Genomic DNA, 14,293 nt, shown 5'->3' on the forward strand with positions numbered 1-14,293 from the left:
GGACTTCTTGTGAGTGAGTCAGTTCCCAAAGGAGTCCACGAGAGGAGTGCTGGTCTAAATTCACTCGTGAAATTCACATTTCACCAACGTTATTAATCATGGCGTCAGCGAAGAGAAAGCAGGACGAAAAGAACTTGAAAATATTACGGGAGCTCGTTTCACAGCCAGGGAACAAAGAATGTTTCGATTGTCGACAAAGAGGCCCCACCTACGTAAATATGACAATCGGTTCCTTCGTCTGTACGTCATGTTCTGGCATGTTGTAAGTAGACTTGATTTAAAACTCCACAGTCTACTGTCCCAACAAACATTACTCGAGTGCAATTTTAAACCCACTTACCTCTCTCGCCCCAGATTATAGCCTGTATGTTATCAATTCCCCTTCAATCTCATCTAATTTTTATTCGGACTAACCGTCGTATGGGGAACCAGATGAGCTCTGTCAAATAATGTCAAAATAATTTCCCACGAGTTGTTAGTTTATCAGCTGATCTCTGATATCATTTTAGAAGAGGTTAGAAGAGAACGGAAACTACAAACTATCAGTTATATCTCTCTCTCTCTCACCCACGTTATCTCTGCTGTGGATTCACATGCTTCCCTTGTCACAGGACTGAAATTTTCCTTATTTACTTATCACTGAATACCAAGATTTTTTCCCTTCTAAGAACTTTATCTACACAATTAAAAATTTCCAAGAGATTATTGCACACTGAACTATTCATTGATTATGTTAACAACAATTCATTCATACCATTAAGTGCTTGGCATGTCTTAATCAAAATCAGCAATCACTTCTTCAAAGAATTATACTTGTATGGTGTAAAAGTATCCAATCGTAAAACATTGCTCATTCTATTATTTCAATAACTTTACTTCAGTGAAAAAAGCCAGGAAACAGAATACTCCAGTCGTAAAGCTAAACAAAATACTTAATTACGTATTAATTTTTTTTCATTTTGTACACAAGTAAAATGATATAATGTTTTTCAGGAGAGGACTAACTCCACCCCACCGAGTAAAGTCAATTTCCATGGCGACATTTATACCTGAGGAAATTGAATATATTAAAGAACGAGGAAATGATTATTGTCGAAGAATTTGGCTTGGTTTGGCAGACCCACCAACTCCGAAAATCCTAGACATAAAAGATGAAGAGAAGATGAAAGATCTAATGATTTCAAAGTATGAACTGAAACGGTATTATTTAGATCCATCTATTCTGAAGAGGTCTCGAATTCACAAATCGCCAACGACCAGTGCAAAATCTAATGAAACGGCAATACCACGAGTTCCTCAACCAGGGACAACAACTCCAATCTCCTCACAAGCCCAGAAAACAAAAAAATCAGAACCTGTGAAGACGAAGGCATTTAATGTAGACTTTGGTGCAGACTTCAGTCAAGTTCCAGATCCGTTTTCAGCTGCTACACCCACTTTACAGTTCAATCAACAATTCACACCTCAGCCGAGCTTTGCCAATTTTGATAATAATCCTGTCTTCAATTCTCCTAAAAGTGAGAACAAATTGTTACATTCCTACTTTTTTTTTTAATTTATATTTTCAGCAGTATTAATTGTAGTCCTTCTTTTAATTAGGTACGGACTCCTCATTCTCTTCTAACGAAGTGACAGGATCGTTTGCAAATTTCAATGGTATAACCAAACCACCATCGGAAGATCGTTATGCCGCGCTCAAAGATTTGGACTCTCTAATGAAGCAAACGCAATTGAAAGAGGAGCCGGTGATTCCGCCGACATCTGTATGGGACTCCAACAATACGACCAGTAAGTCAGCGTGAAGGATATCTAGTATACCAATCCAGCTACATTTAATTCTCATACATCTATTTTGTAGATACGAATCAAATTTGGGGAGGCAATAACCAAACAACAAATGTAATTTCAAATCCGTTCACTAGCGAAAATGCTTGGCAGCCAACGGTAAATAGCATAAATAATAATAACAATTCGCAACCCATGGACAATGCGTGCAATTCAGTCAATCCCTTCAGGACAATCCAATTCTCTTCAAATAATGGTAATGTATAACAGTATAGAAATCACATTTATGTTTGACGATACCTAATACCTGACTCAGTTGTGCATTGATATATGATTTTTCAACAGTATAGTTTTATAGCAAGTAGATTTTTAATTTATTTCTTCGTAGCAGAGCAGCAATGGTTTGGAGTTGGATTACCTGGTAATGGTGACGTAGTTTCGTCTAGTCAGTTGATGACGCCGTTTTCGAGCAAAGCATGGCAACCAAAAGTGACTTCCTATCACGCAAATCCATTCATGGTAAGTTGGGTCATGGAAAATGACCGCCAATTCCATTTACAAACGATGAACTAACATCAAATTCTTAAACTTGATAAATTTTATTTTCAGGTGGGATCCGGAGTTGGCACGACAACAAGAAATACGAACAATCCTTTCTTATGATTATGCAAGCCTAAATTTATAATTACCTTACGAACAAATAATGCAAAACTAAAATACTTATAGTATCGAAAAAATTGTTTATATACATGACTTTGTTGGCAATTAGTGCCAACAACTTTACGTTTTAAGAGCACCAATCTCATTTATTCATATAACAAAAAAGTAAATGATACTTTTATTTATGAATATAATATACACGTTAAATAAAGATAATATTTGTTACTAATTATACAGATATATTATGGTTTTATGACGTAGTACCTTTTCACCCGTCCATTATTAACACAACCCAATGATAAATTTAAAGAGTGTGTTTGAAATGGTGATAATGATACTTGGAATACTTCGGAAGATGACGACAATAATGGGTGAAAGATGTGTGCACACTTAAATATGGTTTATTTACTTAAAAATGTTCTAATAAATACAAAATCACAAATGAACACTTAGTCTTTGTTTTAACTTAATCGGTATATTCCATATTGATAGATCTGGTTACTCGTCGTATGGTTTAATAATTATCATTAATTGATCGTTATACTTGCGTGCGCTAGAGTATGCATGGGTACGTTGGCATTCTCTACTAGTAGCATCATAGTCGACGCAACACCTTAGTACAATATTAATTAAATAGATAAAGAAGCATGGCGTCAACTAAATGAATGATCTCCCACCAGCTCGCTTAGCTGCCATTACTTTTACTAATATGTTGTAAAGTTGGAAGCTCCAACGTTCATTATTTATCATTAATTATATTACTTATGGTAATAAATTATTTAGTAATAAAAGACAAATAAGAGAAACACTAATATATGAGCTCACCAATTATGTTAGTCTCGTGTATAAATACTGCTTAACGTAATCATATCAATTGTTACGCTAGGCAGGTATTAGGTATTAAGATAATCCTACGTACAGAAAAAAAATGCTGCATTATTTTAGTCTAGCAGCCATTGCTACTAGGATTCCCTTTCGGTAATGGACGAACTAAAAATAATTTCTCGCCTTGTCTGTTTGTATAGATCGGAGCTCGTTGGTAATGATCCACCAGTTGATCGAGAGTATGAAATTTCCGCTGCCCGATGCAATACAAAGCACCCTCCACGTGTACCCTGAAGTGTTTATTTCGTCCTGGTGCCTTGAGTGATACAGAGTAATCTCCCATCTACACACACCAATTTAAATATCAAACAGTATTGGAAAAAGTTCACTGATTACCTGAATATATTATATATTCATTACAAATCGAAAATTGCACATCCATAAATTAATATGAGCCACTATTTGAGTGAATTTGGTATTGGTGGATTTCATATAAATAAGACAAGTGAAAGGAATTTGATACAATTTGATATTTTAGCTATTGTCTTTGCTTTTCTGTAATGCCCATACTGTGAATACAAAAGTAACTCACGTTTGTTTCACTGTCTCTAATGAGGAAATCCCCATCTTGACCATGCTGATTTAGAAGAGTGTCGCACTGAGATCGAGTTATTCTTCCATAGTACCATGGCTTCCCAACAAGATGGGGTCTATCCCCTGGATCAGGCCTTCGTTCCAATGAGTCTCCAGCTCCAATTTCACTGGTTGTCATTCCTCGCTCACGGTAAGGTTGTGTCAAGTACTCACTTAGTTCTTGTAAGTAGTTGCGAGGAACCAAGCCAATTTGTCCCTGGCCATTTCTAGCCTTGTACCATTCAGGATCAGCTGGTGGACGATCAAGGATTTCTAAACGATCTCCTTTCTCAAAGGATAACTCCTGATCATTGTTGGAAGAAAATGAATAGAGAGCCACAACAATATCCAACACATTTTCTGCCATTGCATAAGTGTGCAACGTATCATCTGCATCTCCTTCTTCTTGAGTATAATTTGAAGGAAACCAACCGGCCTGAGTGCCACTCTGTCCTCTCCACCAGCCATCATTACTCTTCTCAAGTATGAGAATCCGCGTTCCTTTCACCAATGACAATTCATCTGCCTGCTGCGCTTGATAATTATATTTTACAACTGCTGTTCCAATTGCTTCACTCGGATCTGCGGGTAATCTTCGAGCCATGGTTGGCGACTCGACCGCTCTTGAGGGTGAGTTACTCGATGGTAACGTTTTTGATCCTGAACCTTTCTTGACTTTTTTTTTGATACTGTCAAAAAGAGATGGCTTTTCCTTCTTGACGTAATTACTTGGAACATACCCAGCTTGACCCCTGGCACTCTGGACTCTCCACCAATGTTTTGAGTCGTCGAGCAATAAGTATCGTTCATTTTTACGAAGATCCAATTCTTGGGCTCCTTGTCCCCCATAATCGTACTTGGCGACGACGTAGCACACGTCGTCCTGACTGGTCTTGCCTGTAGGAATGAAATCCAATTACGCTTCACTCAATTGATGGCATACTGCTTCTGCTAAAAGCTACTCCTTGGTTAAAAGCATAATTGAATATAATAGGACCAAACTTCTCGTGATAAAATGGAATGTTTAATTCGAATTGAATAATAATGGGTAAAAGATTGCTTTATTAATTACAATTGTAAACAACATATACAAACAATATATCTAAGCACTAAAGAAACTCACTTTTTATGGTTTTTTTTTTCTTTCATTCCGTGTTCCGAAATAACAATATTCAAAAGTAAACAAACAACAAAGAGAAAACGTATTCAATCTCAAAAATGTAGTAAATAATCAAAAGAATATACGGGCTACATCGAAAAGCAACAAGCAAACAATTGTAAGACGTACCATGCTTCATGGCTGCCATGTGCGAATATAGAGATATGTACGTCGAAGAGTGGCACGTGTTATCGGCTACTCACGTACTACGTGAATGAATCTTAAGCCTGCTTGTGTTGTGTCGGCAGGGTCAGTGGAGCAGGCATTCATTCTTTAGCTTTTTTTTGTTTTTTATTGTTGGCACACCCTCTGATTTCTTGGTTCAGGGTCCATCGTTCGCAAAGGTAGATTAAGCAAGTGTATTGCCAACACTTTAAGGAAAACAAAATAATCAGCCATTAATTATACCAAGTAATTGAAATAAATAATAGTTGCTGAAAACTTAAATAAAGAGGCACGTCCAAGTACCAGGTGGCATATGTTTGTCTTTGAATTTAATATGTTGTGGTCGTGAATAAGGGGGTAACATTTTACAGACCACTACAGTACCAGAGTTGCGAATGAAATGTATGACAAGAATGGGTTGTACATGAAAGATTTGCTCTACAGCTATCTTAATAGCTCAATATATCTCTACAATAAGTTTAGCTACATAATAATACATTTCCGCTAGCATTGACCAATACTTTATAATGCGCTACAAGAAGAGCCTTTACTTAAAAATCATATTGTAATACAGATAACGAGTATCCACATTATTGATGCACTTATAACATGTTGAAAATTAATCATGCAAAATGTCAGCTGACCAATGTTAAAGATACCAACGAGTTGAGCTTAATGACTAATCATTGAACGCTTGAAAGTTAAAATGGAAGCAGAGACAATTCATATAATATTACTTTCAGAAATTACAATAAGATAGGGATTTACAAACATAGATAGCCTCAAAAATTATCTTTGAGTGATTAATTCCACAGCTACATTGCAGAGGATGAAATAAAGAATACGTTCAAAAAACTTGAAGCAGTTACAATTCTAGTCTTTCAGTGCTAGAGTTTTAGAGGTATTCGATTGTTAGTTCTTACCAATTTTTAAACTTGACATATTCCTGCATAAAACTTCAGTAATCTTTTGGTGATTCGATATATAAGGAGCTGCTCAGTTCTGTCCAATTCCTGTCTCTCCTTAACTTTCAACTCTGAGTATAATATCCTGCAGGATAATACAGCTTGTTACCCCCACCCCGAACTCTGTAGCCATGAACAGAGGGGTACGTAGTGTAATGAAGCAAAGGAGAGAGGGCCAGGGGGGAAAGGGAAAAACGAACGGACGGGCAGACTACGGGGAAGGGAATGAGGGATGGACCCTACAGGGCTTGAAGAAAATTCATCCACCGCGCGGTAGTAATCACCAATGTCGTATGTGTACGTCCTCAACGTATCGTCGTCTAACGAAATCGCACTTCGTTCGAAGTTCGAATACCCTGGACCGGGTCCACTATCGACTCTCGTTACTGACTAGAGGCTCTCCGTCGAAAGTGTCCTTATATTTTCAATTAATCCTACTCGTGTTCGTCGGTACGACCCCTCCCACAAAAAGACAGACCCACCCTTAAAACCGGAGACGCCGATTAAAGGCAGACTAAACGCAGAGACTACAGGCCCTCGAAAATTCTACAACTACCATTTTCAAACAGCGCCATCGTGCTCACAATTCGGAAACCAATTTCTGTCAATCGTAGTGACTAGCTAGACGCAAGGCTTTGGTAAAATGATTACAGTTGTTTGTCTACTGTCCTAACACACGCGGAGCCATAAGTGGTCACAGCGCAAATCCTGGAAATTTTCAAACAGCGCAATGAAAAATCGCGTCATTACTTTTAAATTAGTGAATCGTAGTAATCGGTTTAGCGTTAACTTGCAAAGAGGATATTTTTTGTCAAACAATTATCGCAAACCTATAAGATCGGTGTTCAATAGGGTTTCAGAGGCTTGCCCAAATAGCATTTTCTGTAGCATCCGATGATGCAAGACCGCGTTCGGTAGCACTTGACAGCAACATTTGGCATGATTGTTGTATGCTGCTGCAGCGCGGCTGTTCACTGATTACTTCGATTTCTCATATGCAGGTAGCGATTCAACGGTTCTTGTAGCTTTCTCGGGAGTGCACGAACTGTAATATGATTTTCAAATAACCTGCATTGATGCATGAATGAATCATAGACATTGTCTATGGAATGAATACATCAATACAGCACCGTAGTGTGGTAGCGCACATGTTCAAGTCTGCCCACAACTGCGGAAACAGTCAGATAGTGGTCTGCCGGCAGAGCTCTGATAAATAATCTAATGATAATATATCAGTGCGGCAGAATCTAGCCTGCGCGTATGTGACGGTCATAATATGAACTTGCAACTGAAAGCTACCGGGCCCAGGTAGAATTTGCTGTAGCATCCGATCATGTAAAACCATAATTGGCAGCAATTTGCGGTAAAATTAGTCATGATTGATGCATGCTGGTGCAACATGAGTTGAATTTACGGCAGGATTGAGCATAATCGTTGTATGCGATGCAGCGTGTCAATCGACCGACACGCACGGGTTTTCTCACTGATTACTTGGACTCTTCTTGCGGAAATAGACAGATAGTGGTTTGCCGGCAGGCAAGGATACTAAACTACATTAGCCGGTAAAGTCATGCACGCGCGCACGTGACGGTCACAACACGAACTTTTGAGATAATGCTACCCTGGGTAGGCTGCCAATCGTGGAAGTACCGCTCTCTGCGCCTAGATGGCTTAGAGATTCTCATTGCCGTGATATTTTGTAGCGACGGGAATAGTAGGGGTGGGTGGAGGCTAGCTGCGCAGCTGTCACCGATCAATCATGCACTCTGTGTGCGGTAGTACGTGATTCTGTCGTATCGTTGTGTTATTGGTGTCCGGATCACGGTGTGTTTCGATCGACTTTAAGCTTTGCGCGAGTTCCATTACCCCACTTAATCACCAAGCGAATTGGGTGAGTTTCGAGAATTGCAGAATAAATTGACTTGTATATTTATTGTGCTGACGACCAGAAGAGTTAAATAACTTCACCGAAAGTTTTACATCGAGATGACGATAATCACTAAAGCCATCACTGAGAAGAAAGCTGCGGACATAGTGGAGCTACCATTGGTTGTGGACGAGATACCTCCAGTTAGTATTATAAATATCAAACTTTTATCATTTTTTCTTATATTTACGTTCAAAAAGTATCCAACGTTACTTTTCCATCATTAAGAATTGGTATGTGAATTCATATTTTTTACAAACGGCGCGTTCATTCGAGAAAATCATAAACCGTAGATTGCTGCGTATTTACGTCATTAAAGTCTTATCACTTGTAGAACAGTCAAACAAATAGTCAAGCCTGCTGATCTTATCTCAAGTTGTAGTCTGAAATTCCTCATATGATACTGTCATTGTACCTGTAATGACATTACAGTCGTTGACTTGTCAATATTTTACTCCGAAGAGAATTAACAACCAACAAAGATTCACTGTGCAACCACAAACCACAGTACGGAATTACTCTTTAGTGGTCATCAACTCAACTGTCAGGAAATATGAGCTTATTGAAATAAATTATATGATTAACAGATAGGAAGCATCACTTTAATCCACGCCGATATTTCATTAACTTTATAATTCATTGCTTTTCAATTTGTATCACTTGTTCAATGGCTCAAAATAATTAAAAAATATTAATGCTAAGAAAATGTTGATTAAATGGTGAAAAAATTGTTGATATTTCTCAAAAGCCGGGGGACGTTAAGGATGATCCAGAGGGTCAATATGCTACACTTCCTCGACCTACACGATACGTTTTGCGTTGTCGTCAAAGAGCACAGAGACTGAATTCACTGACAACGCTGTGCTTGTTTCTCACTGCTCTTCTTGTTATGAGCATTGGAGTAATCGGTGGTGTCTACATATACAAGCAATATGCAAGAGTTCAAATGCACAGATTCCGTGGATGGTGTGACATTCCATATTATGAATCTAACAAAGCACCTTACCTGAAAGATGCTTTGGATAATTCTCAATCTTTGGTCTCTGACCCTAACAATATGGAGGAGGATGCTGCTATTTTTGCTGAAAAAACCATGGAGCTCCAAAACGACATAAAAAACTACTTGACAGAAAGACTGGAAATCGATCTTGAAAACGAAGATTACGAGAAGATCGATGTCCCCATTCTACGTGGTGGCCGTCAAGGACGATATATTCATGACTTTAACACAGTAACCATCATTTTCTCAGTTATTACAATTTATGCATTTCAAAACTTACATAATGAATGGCTTATTTTCAGAACAAAACAGGAATTATTGATGTGGATGGTAACCGCTGCTTTGTTATGCCGTTGAATCGTGAGCGAGTTCTACCTCCACGAAGTTTGTACGACCTTGTGAACAAAATGTATAGAGGTAATTTGAATACTTCTCATATTCTGTTTTTACTTCAGTTGTTGATCATGCTTCATGTCTATGTTTATCTCTTATTTAATTTAGGATACTACGAAGTTGACACTGAAGTTGTTCGTGAAACAATGAAAGTTGTTACTCCTCGTATAACCGATCTGTCTGGCTTAGGACCTTATATAGCCCGAGAATGCCGTAACATGCCAACATACAGATTAGAGAAAGTTGTTCACAGTGGTATGTACCAAAACACCTCAATTATTTGATAAACCTCACTCTGCGAACAGTATCAGTTATCCTACTTCTCTGTGAAATTGCAGTTGACAAAAGGAGCGTGAAGGATGCACCTTTTGTCCAGTTCTCAGGAAAAGATGTATGGGAACTGGCCATCGAAAATATGGATGAAATTATGGCATATGAAGAAAATTCAATTAAATAGAATATAAGATATCTCATGTAAGATTACTCCTCGCTAGATTAAACAGCAATAGTTTAGTGTTAATTCGAAGTTAAATACATGTTATGATGCAGGATTATACAGTATGCACTCTCTACATTACTATGATTATAATTATTCGTGTGATTGATGCTATATTTGGAATTATCTATGCTCTTCCCTTTTTATTCGGTTCTGGGGATTATATATCAATGATTATGCATATCTACTTTTTTGTTTGGTATACAAGACTGCAGAGTAGCATGCCAGTACAGTATATATATTATATATATATGTTACATATATACTGTTCTGGCATGCTATTCTGCAGTTGTGTATATATATATATATAGTATATATGAATATGTCTATAATTAATTCTTTCTTTGATACAATTGCAGTTTTTAAACATGAATTTTGATGGACATATTGTTCTATTTCGACAAAAAAGCTTAACCACATACGTAAAAATGATGATATATTTCAAAGTTTATTACCAATGTAGCAAATAGCTGTTGACGTATGAAATGCAACAGCCACCAGTTTTGTATTTGCGATACAATACTCCGTATAATCACCAACGCGTAATTTTCGTATGTATGTCATTTATCCTAACTAAGATCCAAGGCATAACAAATTTCTGGCGAATAAAAAAATTTGAACCATTGTTACTTTTGCCTTCAAGTGCGGAATATAAATTAAATACGACTGGTTTGTAACATTATACGTGCCATTGACATTATGATTAAAATAAAACCATTATTGCTCTTACTACTTAGCGGTATTCAGTATTACACATGAATACTGAAAATATATAATTAATTTTGACTTTTCTTTTTTACGCTGCATCTGTAAAAGTAAAGCTTATACCGGATATGACTGCAATGTCTAGCTTCTTGTCAGCTAATGACATTAGTCTTACAGAAACCGACATTTATAAATAAGGTACTGCTTTCACAAAGTTGGAGAAAAACACGTTTTATTCATTGTCAGTAATATCAGAAATTTTAGAAGCTGTGAATACACACGTTTTATTTCGTGTATTAAATATTACCATTCTAGTGCTCCACAGTTGTACATTTCGTTTAGAGATCAATTGATGTATTTATTGATTGATTAATAATTTACTCAAATAACTAAATTACTTAGACGTCAAGTAACACTACTGTGAGCTGAATCTGCAATCGCCTTTTGACGTAAAGTATATAACTTCTTCACCCATTTGTCGAATCTGACCTCATTGTCACACATTATCTGCAAGAAACAGTAATATCTTATTAATCTGTGACCTTCAAAATACGTTTATTGTACGTTAAGATCATCTTATTTATCAATTTACCGATGTGTGAAAAATATTGTTCGATGAATCAGTCAGCATAACAATGGTCGGGAGTTTTATGGTATCTGCTGTAATATCGATAACAATATTGCTTGATTTGGTCTGTCTACTTTGAACTGACGAGGAGAACTGCTTAGGTACAAATTTATCTGAATTTATTTCATCCAGTATAGCTTCCTTGATCCTTGGCTCGATTGGGAAATCATCTAAAACATTTTATGACTTAATAAAAGCGGATCTATGCCAAACGAGAATTAATCCAAAATATGCTCAACAAAATTTTTAGTTACCCGGTGTATCAGTTCTCATTATACCTTTAACAGCCAACGGCTGTAATTTTTCCGCACCAACAGACTTCACATTTGACTGAGAACTACTGGAGCGACTAGTCGATTCCTCCCTTGATACAGATCGTATTTTTTTTTTGATTCTATCAGGTGAATAAGATTTAGATCTCCTGGGCTGATAACGTCGCCGGTCTCTATCCCTAGAGCTTCCTCTCGACAACTTGTAGGATTTTGACGATCTTTCCTTGTCTCTGCTCCGGGAGCGAGAGCGGTGACGTCGCTTACCCTTCACATGCTTGGACTTTTTGCGATAAGATGAACTGTCGCTAGAACTTGAACTCGTGGACCTGAAGGCATACATTAGTATAGCATATTATCAGAAAGAAAATTAATAATAAGATACAGATATATGTCAGTTCTCACGTTTCTCAAATACAAAAATAATAATAGTTACGCCAATGCCAAGACGAATAAATATATACCTGGATCTTGCGTGATGCTTTCTATGATGCCTACTGCTTCTATCCGTATCCGAATCACTTGAATATTTAGCCATTAGGTGAAACTATGGTAATTTCTGATACAAAACTCCAACAGCCCACGCTCGCGTTTTCCGTGTGTCCCCAACCAGAAAACACCAGAGATTTAGCGGCCACTGACACAAGATAAGATTTTCAACTTAAGTTTCGATGGTCATGATAATAAACGTATATCGGTAACCATAGTTGATGGTTGGGAATGAGTTTACAATGCCAAATGTGGTTAGACGTTCCACCGTGATTACATGTTGAAAGAAGATAAGGTGTGTTCTTGCGCAGCTATGTTTCGGAAACCAATCGCGTCCCGTGCCCATTGAAGGTCATCTTCAATTTTTAACCAATCGTATTCGAGATCATTTAGCGCACATTTTCAAGCAGACAATATAACACTGGTTGCACTGATTGTGAGTGTGAACTGAGAGCGCACTAGCGGTAGACTCGTATTTCCAGCGTGTTCCACTGGCAGCTCGGGTGCGTGAATTTAGCACTGACTGCGTAAAATATTGCACTGAAATGGGGAGTCGGTGTCAAAGCAGTGCAATTATGGCTGCCGATCGTGAAAGAGTCGAAGTAGATGCTGTGACAGCAACTCTTTTATTAGATCTAATTTCATCTTCGTCTAGCAGCGATGATGCTTACTGGAGCCGAACGATAGAGGAGAAATTCCCAAAATTTTAAATTTCATAGGAGTAATCCACAGCATGTCCGATGTCGAAGTATGGATACACATTTTTTCAGCTTCTAGAGGTTAACTGCTAGGTATATTTCAGGAGATTGGGACAACTTGACTTGCTGCTTATTAATTTTTATCTTTTCAGTGGAATTGTCAATTTTTTTGCCATTGTATGCTTGTCTCTAACATTTGTGACATTTATTTACAAACAAAAAATTACCGATACGTTTGTTCAATTGGCTTTTTTATCACTTGCTTGAAAAACTGACAATCGCGCTGTCGGTCAAGTAACATCACATTATTTCTGATTTAGGAGAAATTATGATCTAGTCTGCCTTTATACGTTTTACGACGTGTTCCACTCAGAAGGTTGACCCCGATGCCGGGCGACGCATCCACGGAACGAGTGCCCCCTATTCGAGCCAGTGCGCACTCAGTGCAACCAGTGGAAAACGCTATTAGTGTTTCCGTGGCAGCGTACGCAATATACGTAGCGTTGGTTGGCTGTAAACGTTGACCAAAGATACATAAAACTGCTAGCTTTATGGGGCTTTTCGTAATCGAAAATGGCAAACATGAATTCATCGTCAACCAGCGCTCTCTGCGTCCTCTCCTATACGCGCACTCAATCCGGTAAGCGGCCAGTAAGTAGAGGCGACACGAATGCAATTTCCGTTCATATGTTTAATACTTAATTCGTACCGTTCGCTGAAGATAATATGTATGTACGAGTACCTTCAGTCAACGCTCATATCTTTATTCCGAAAGAAGATGCAGCGGATGTATAAAACAATTTCTTAACTGACGTTAGTTTTTATTGACAATGAGTTAAATTTACGCAAGAAGAAAATTGTAATTTGAAGAATGAATTCGATCAGTGACAATAAGTTCACTTATGCTCGTTTCCACACCACCGCAAGCGGTAGAGCACCCAGCGTGTTTTTTTTTACGTGGTATCCCCAGTAAGCCTACTCCACGGAGAATACTTGCAAGATCGATCTTACTTTCTTAGAAAAATTTGAGATGACTTTTTTTCACGTGTTAATTATAGTGAATTGTTTTTCCCATTCAATTAGTATTCGCGTATATTCGCAGTTTGTTCGAAATTTTTCAGTTCATATAACCTGCTGACTATTTATTATCGATGAAAGATTACTGTTTTAATTGTGAATAAAAAATGGTTGTTTTGATTATGGATGAAGGGTGATTGTTTTTATCTTATAGACGAACGGCGATTGACTTTGGAATTTTTCGCGCACGGGTTTTTTGTTTTTTTTTTGTTATGAGGTATGAGATAATCCCTAAAATGGAAAACCTGGTGGATACGCAAAACAATCGACAACTAAACCAAGATCGAAAACACGAATCGCTGTAAGACGTTGGCATTTACCTAGCAGAAGACGATGCAGAAATCTTCGAAGAAATGGAAACAAATCGAAGTAGAATAAGCACAATCACCAAAATACGACAGAGCTGTATAATTCTACAG

At 37.7% G+C, this 14,293-nt stretch overlaps 4 protein-coding genes across 7 annotated transcripts; 2 read left to right on the forward strand and 2 right to left on the reverse strand.

The window, feature by feature from the left end:
- On the forward strand, positions 1 to 2,532 carry LOC124176255 (arf-GAP domain and FG repeat-containing protein 1). 3 transcript variants are annotated; one of them, XM_046557282.1, is made up of 6 exons: positions 2 to 262; positions 994 to 1,517; positions 1,600 to 1,788; positions 1,859 to 2,041; positions 2,174 to 2,304; positions 2,395 to 2,532. In XM_046557282.1, exons 1-6 carry the CDS (start codon positions 99 to 101, stop codon positions 2,446 to 2,448), a joined length of 1,245 nt encoding a protein of 414 aa, XP_046413238.1. In that variant the 5' UTR covers positions 2 to 98; the 3' UTR covers positions 2,449 to 2,532. The 3 variants fall into 3 exon arrangements, with proteins under 3 accessions (XP_046413240.1, XP_046413238.1, XP_046413239.1); XM_046557283.1 differs by having other exon boundaries at positions 2,177 to 2,304; XM_046557284.1 differs by lacking the exon at positions 2,395 to 2,532 and having other exon boundaries at positions 1 to 262; positions 2,131 to 2,271.
- On the reverse strand, positions 2,399 to 6,740 carry LOC124176257 (cytoplasmic protein NCK1). The gene is made up of 4 exons (XM_046557287.1): positions 6,151 to 6,740; positions 5,192 to 5,433; positions 3,863 to 4,800; positions 2,399 to 3,613 (listed from the first exon to the last, which is right to left on the reverse strand). Exons 2-4 carry the CDS (start codon positions 5,208 to 5,210, stop codon positions 3,392 to 3,394), a joined length of 1,179 nt encoding a protein of 392 aa, XP_046413243.1. The 5' UTR covers positions 5,211 to 5,433; positions 6,151 to 6,740; the 3' UTR covers positions 2,399 to 3,391.
- A 1,195-nt stretch (positions 6,741 to 7,935) lies between these two features.
- LOC124176258 (integral membrane protein 2C) lies at positions 7,936 to 10,737 on the forward strand. Its single transcript, XM_046557288.1, has 6 exons — positions 7,936 to 8,262; positions 8,868 to 9,350; positions 9,422 to 9,536; positions 9,621 to 9,767; positions 9,851 to 10,275; positions 10,320 to 10,737. Exons 1-5 carry the CDS (start codon positions 8,179 to 8,181, stop codon positions 9,967 to 9,969), a joined length of 948 nt encoding a protein of 315 aa, XP_046413244.1. The 5' UTR covers positions 7,936 to 8,178; the 3' UTR covers positions 9,970 to 10,275; positions 10,320 to 10,737.
- Positions 10,738 to 10,928: 191 nt separating this feature from the next.
- LOC124176259 (serine/Arginine-related protein 53-like) lies at positions 10,929 to 12,446 on the reverse strand. Of its 2 annotated transcripts, none has more exons than XM_046557289.1 (4): positions 12,075 to 12,446; positions 11,596 to 11,939; positions 11,306 to 11,511; positions 10,929 to 11,220 (listed from the first exon to the last, which is right to left on the reverse strand). In XM_046557289.1, the coding sequence occupies exons 1-4, from the start codon at positions 12,146 to 12,148 to the stop codon at positions 11,119 to 11,121; spliced, it is 726 nt and encodes a 241-aa protein (XP_046413245.1). In that variant the 5' UTR covers positions 12,149 to 12,446; the 3' UTR covers positions 10,929 to 11,118. The 2 variants fall into 2 exon arrangements, with proteins under 2 accessions (XP_046413245.1, XP_046413246.1); XM_046557290.1 differs by having other exon boundaries at positions 11,620 to 11,939; positions 12,075 to 12,439.
- Positions 12,447 to 14,293: the final 1,847 nt, after the last annotated feature.

Source organism: Neodiprion fabricii, chromosome 2 (assembly GCF_021155785.1).
Source record: "Neodiprion fabricii isolate iyNeoFabr1 chromosome 2, iyNeoFabr1.1, whole genome shotgun sequence".
NCBI classification, from domain to species: Eukaryota; Metazoa; Arthropoda; class Insecta; order Hymenoptera; family Diprionidae; genus Neodiprion; species Neodiprion fabricii.

Excerpts from the sequence above, each read along its gene's own strand:
- LOC124176255 (XM_046557282.1), top strand. The coding sequence starts at position 99 with ATGGCGTCAGCGAAGAGAAAGCAGGACGAAAAGAACTTGAAAATATTA. Across the intron at positions 2,042-2,173 it reads CCAATTCTCTTCAAATAATG|CAGAGCAGCAATGGTTTGGA; the intron begins GTAATGTATAAC and ends ATTTCTTCGTAG. Across the intron at positions 2,305-2,394 it reads ATCACGCAAATCCATTCATG|GTGGGATCCGGAGTTGGCAC; the intron begins GTAAGTTGGGTC and ends TTTTATTTTCAG.
- LOC124176257 (XM_046557287.1), bottom strand. Across the intron at positions 3,614-3,862 it reads TTAGAGACAGTGAAACAAAC|ATGGGAGATTACTCTGTATC; the intron begins GTGAGTTACTTT and ends TGGTGTGTGTAG.
- LOC124176258 (XM_046557288.1), top strand. The coding sequence starts at position 8,179 with ATGACGATAATCACTAAAGCCATCACTGAGAAGAAAGCTGCGGACATA. Across the intron at positions 8,263-8,867 it reads TTGTGGACGAGATACCTCCA|CCGGGGGACGTTAAGGATGA; the intron begins GTTAGTATTATA and ends ATTTCTCAAAAG. Across the intron at positions 9,351-9,421 it reads ATATTCATGACTTTAACACA|AACAAAACAGGAATTATTGA; the intron begins GTAACCATCATT and ends GCTTATTTTCAG.
- LOC124176259 (XM_046557289.1), bottom strand. The coding sequence starts at position 12,148 with ATGGCTAAATATTCAAGTGATTCGGATACGGATAGAAGCAGTAGGCAT. Across the intron at positions 11,512-11,595 it reads AATGAGAACTGATACACCGG|ATGATTTCCCAATCGAGCCA; the intron begins GTAACTAAAAAT and ends AAAATGTTTTAG. Across the intron at positions 11,221-11,305 it reads ACAATATTTTTCACACATCG|ATAATGTGTGACAATGAGGT; the intron begins GTAAATTGATAA and ends TGTTTCTTGCAG.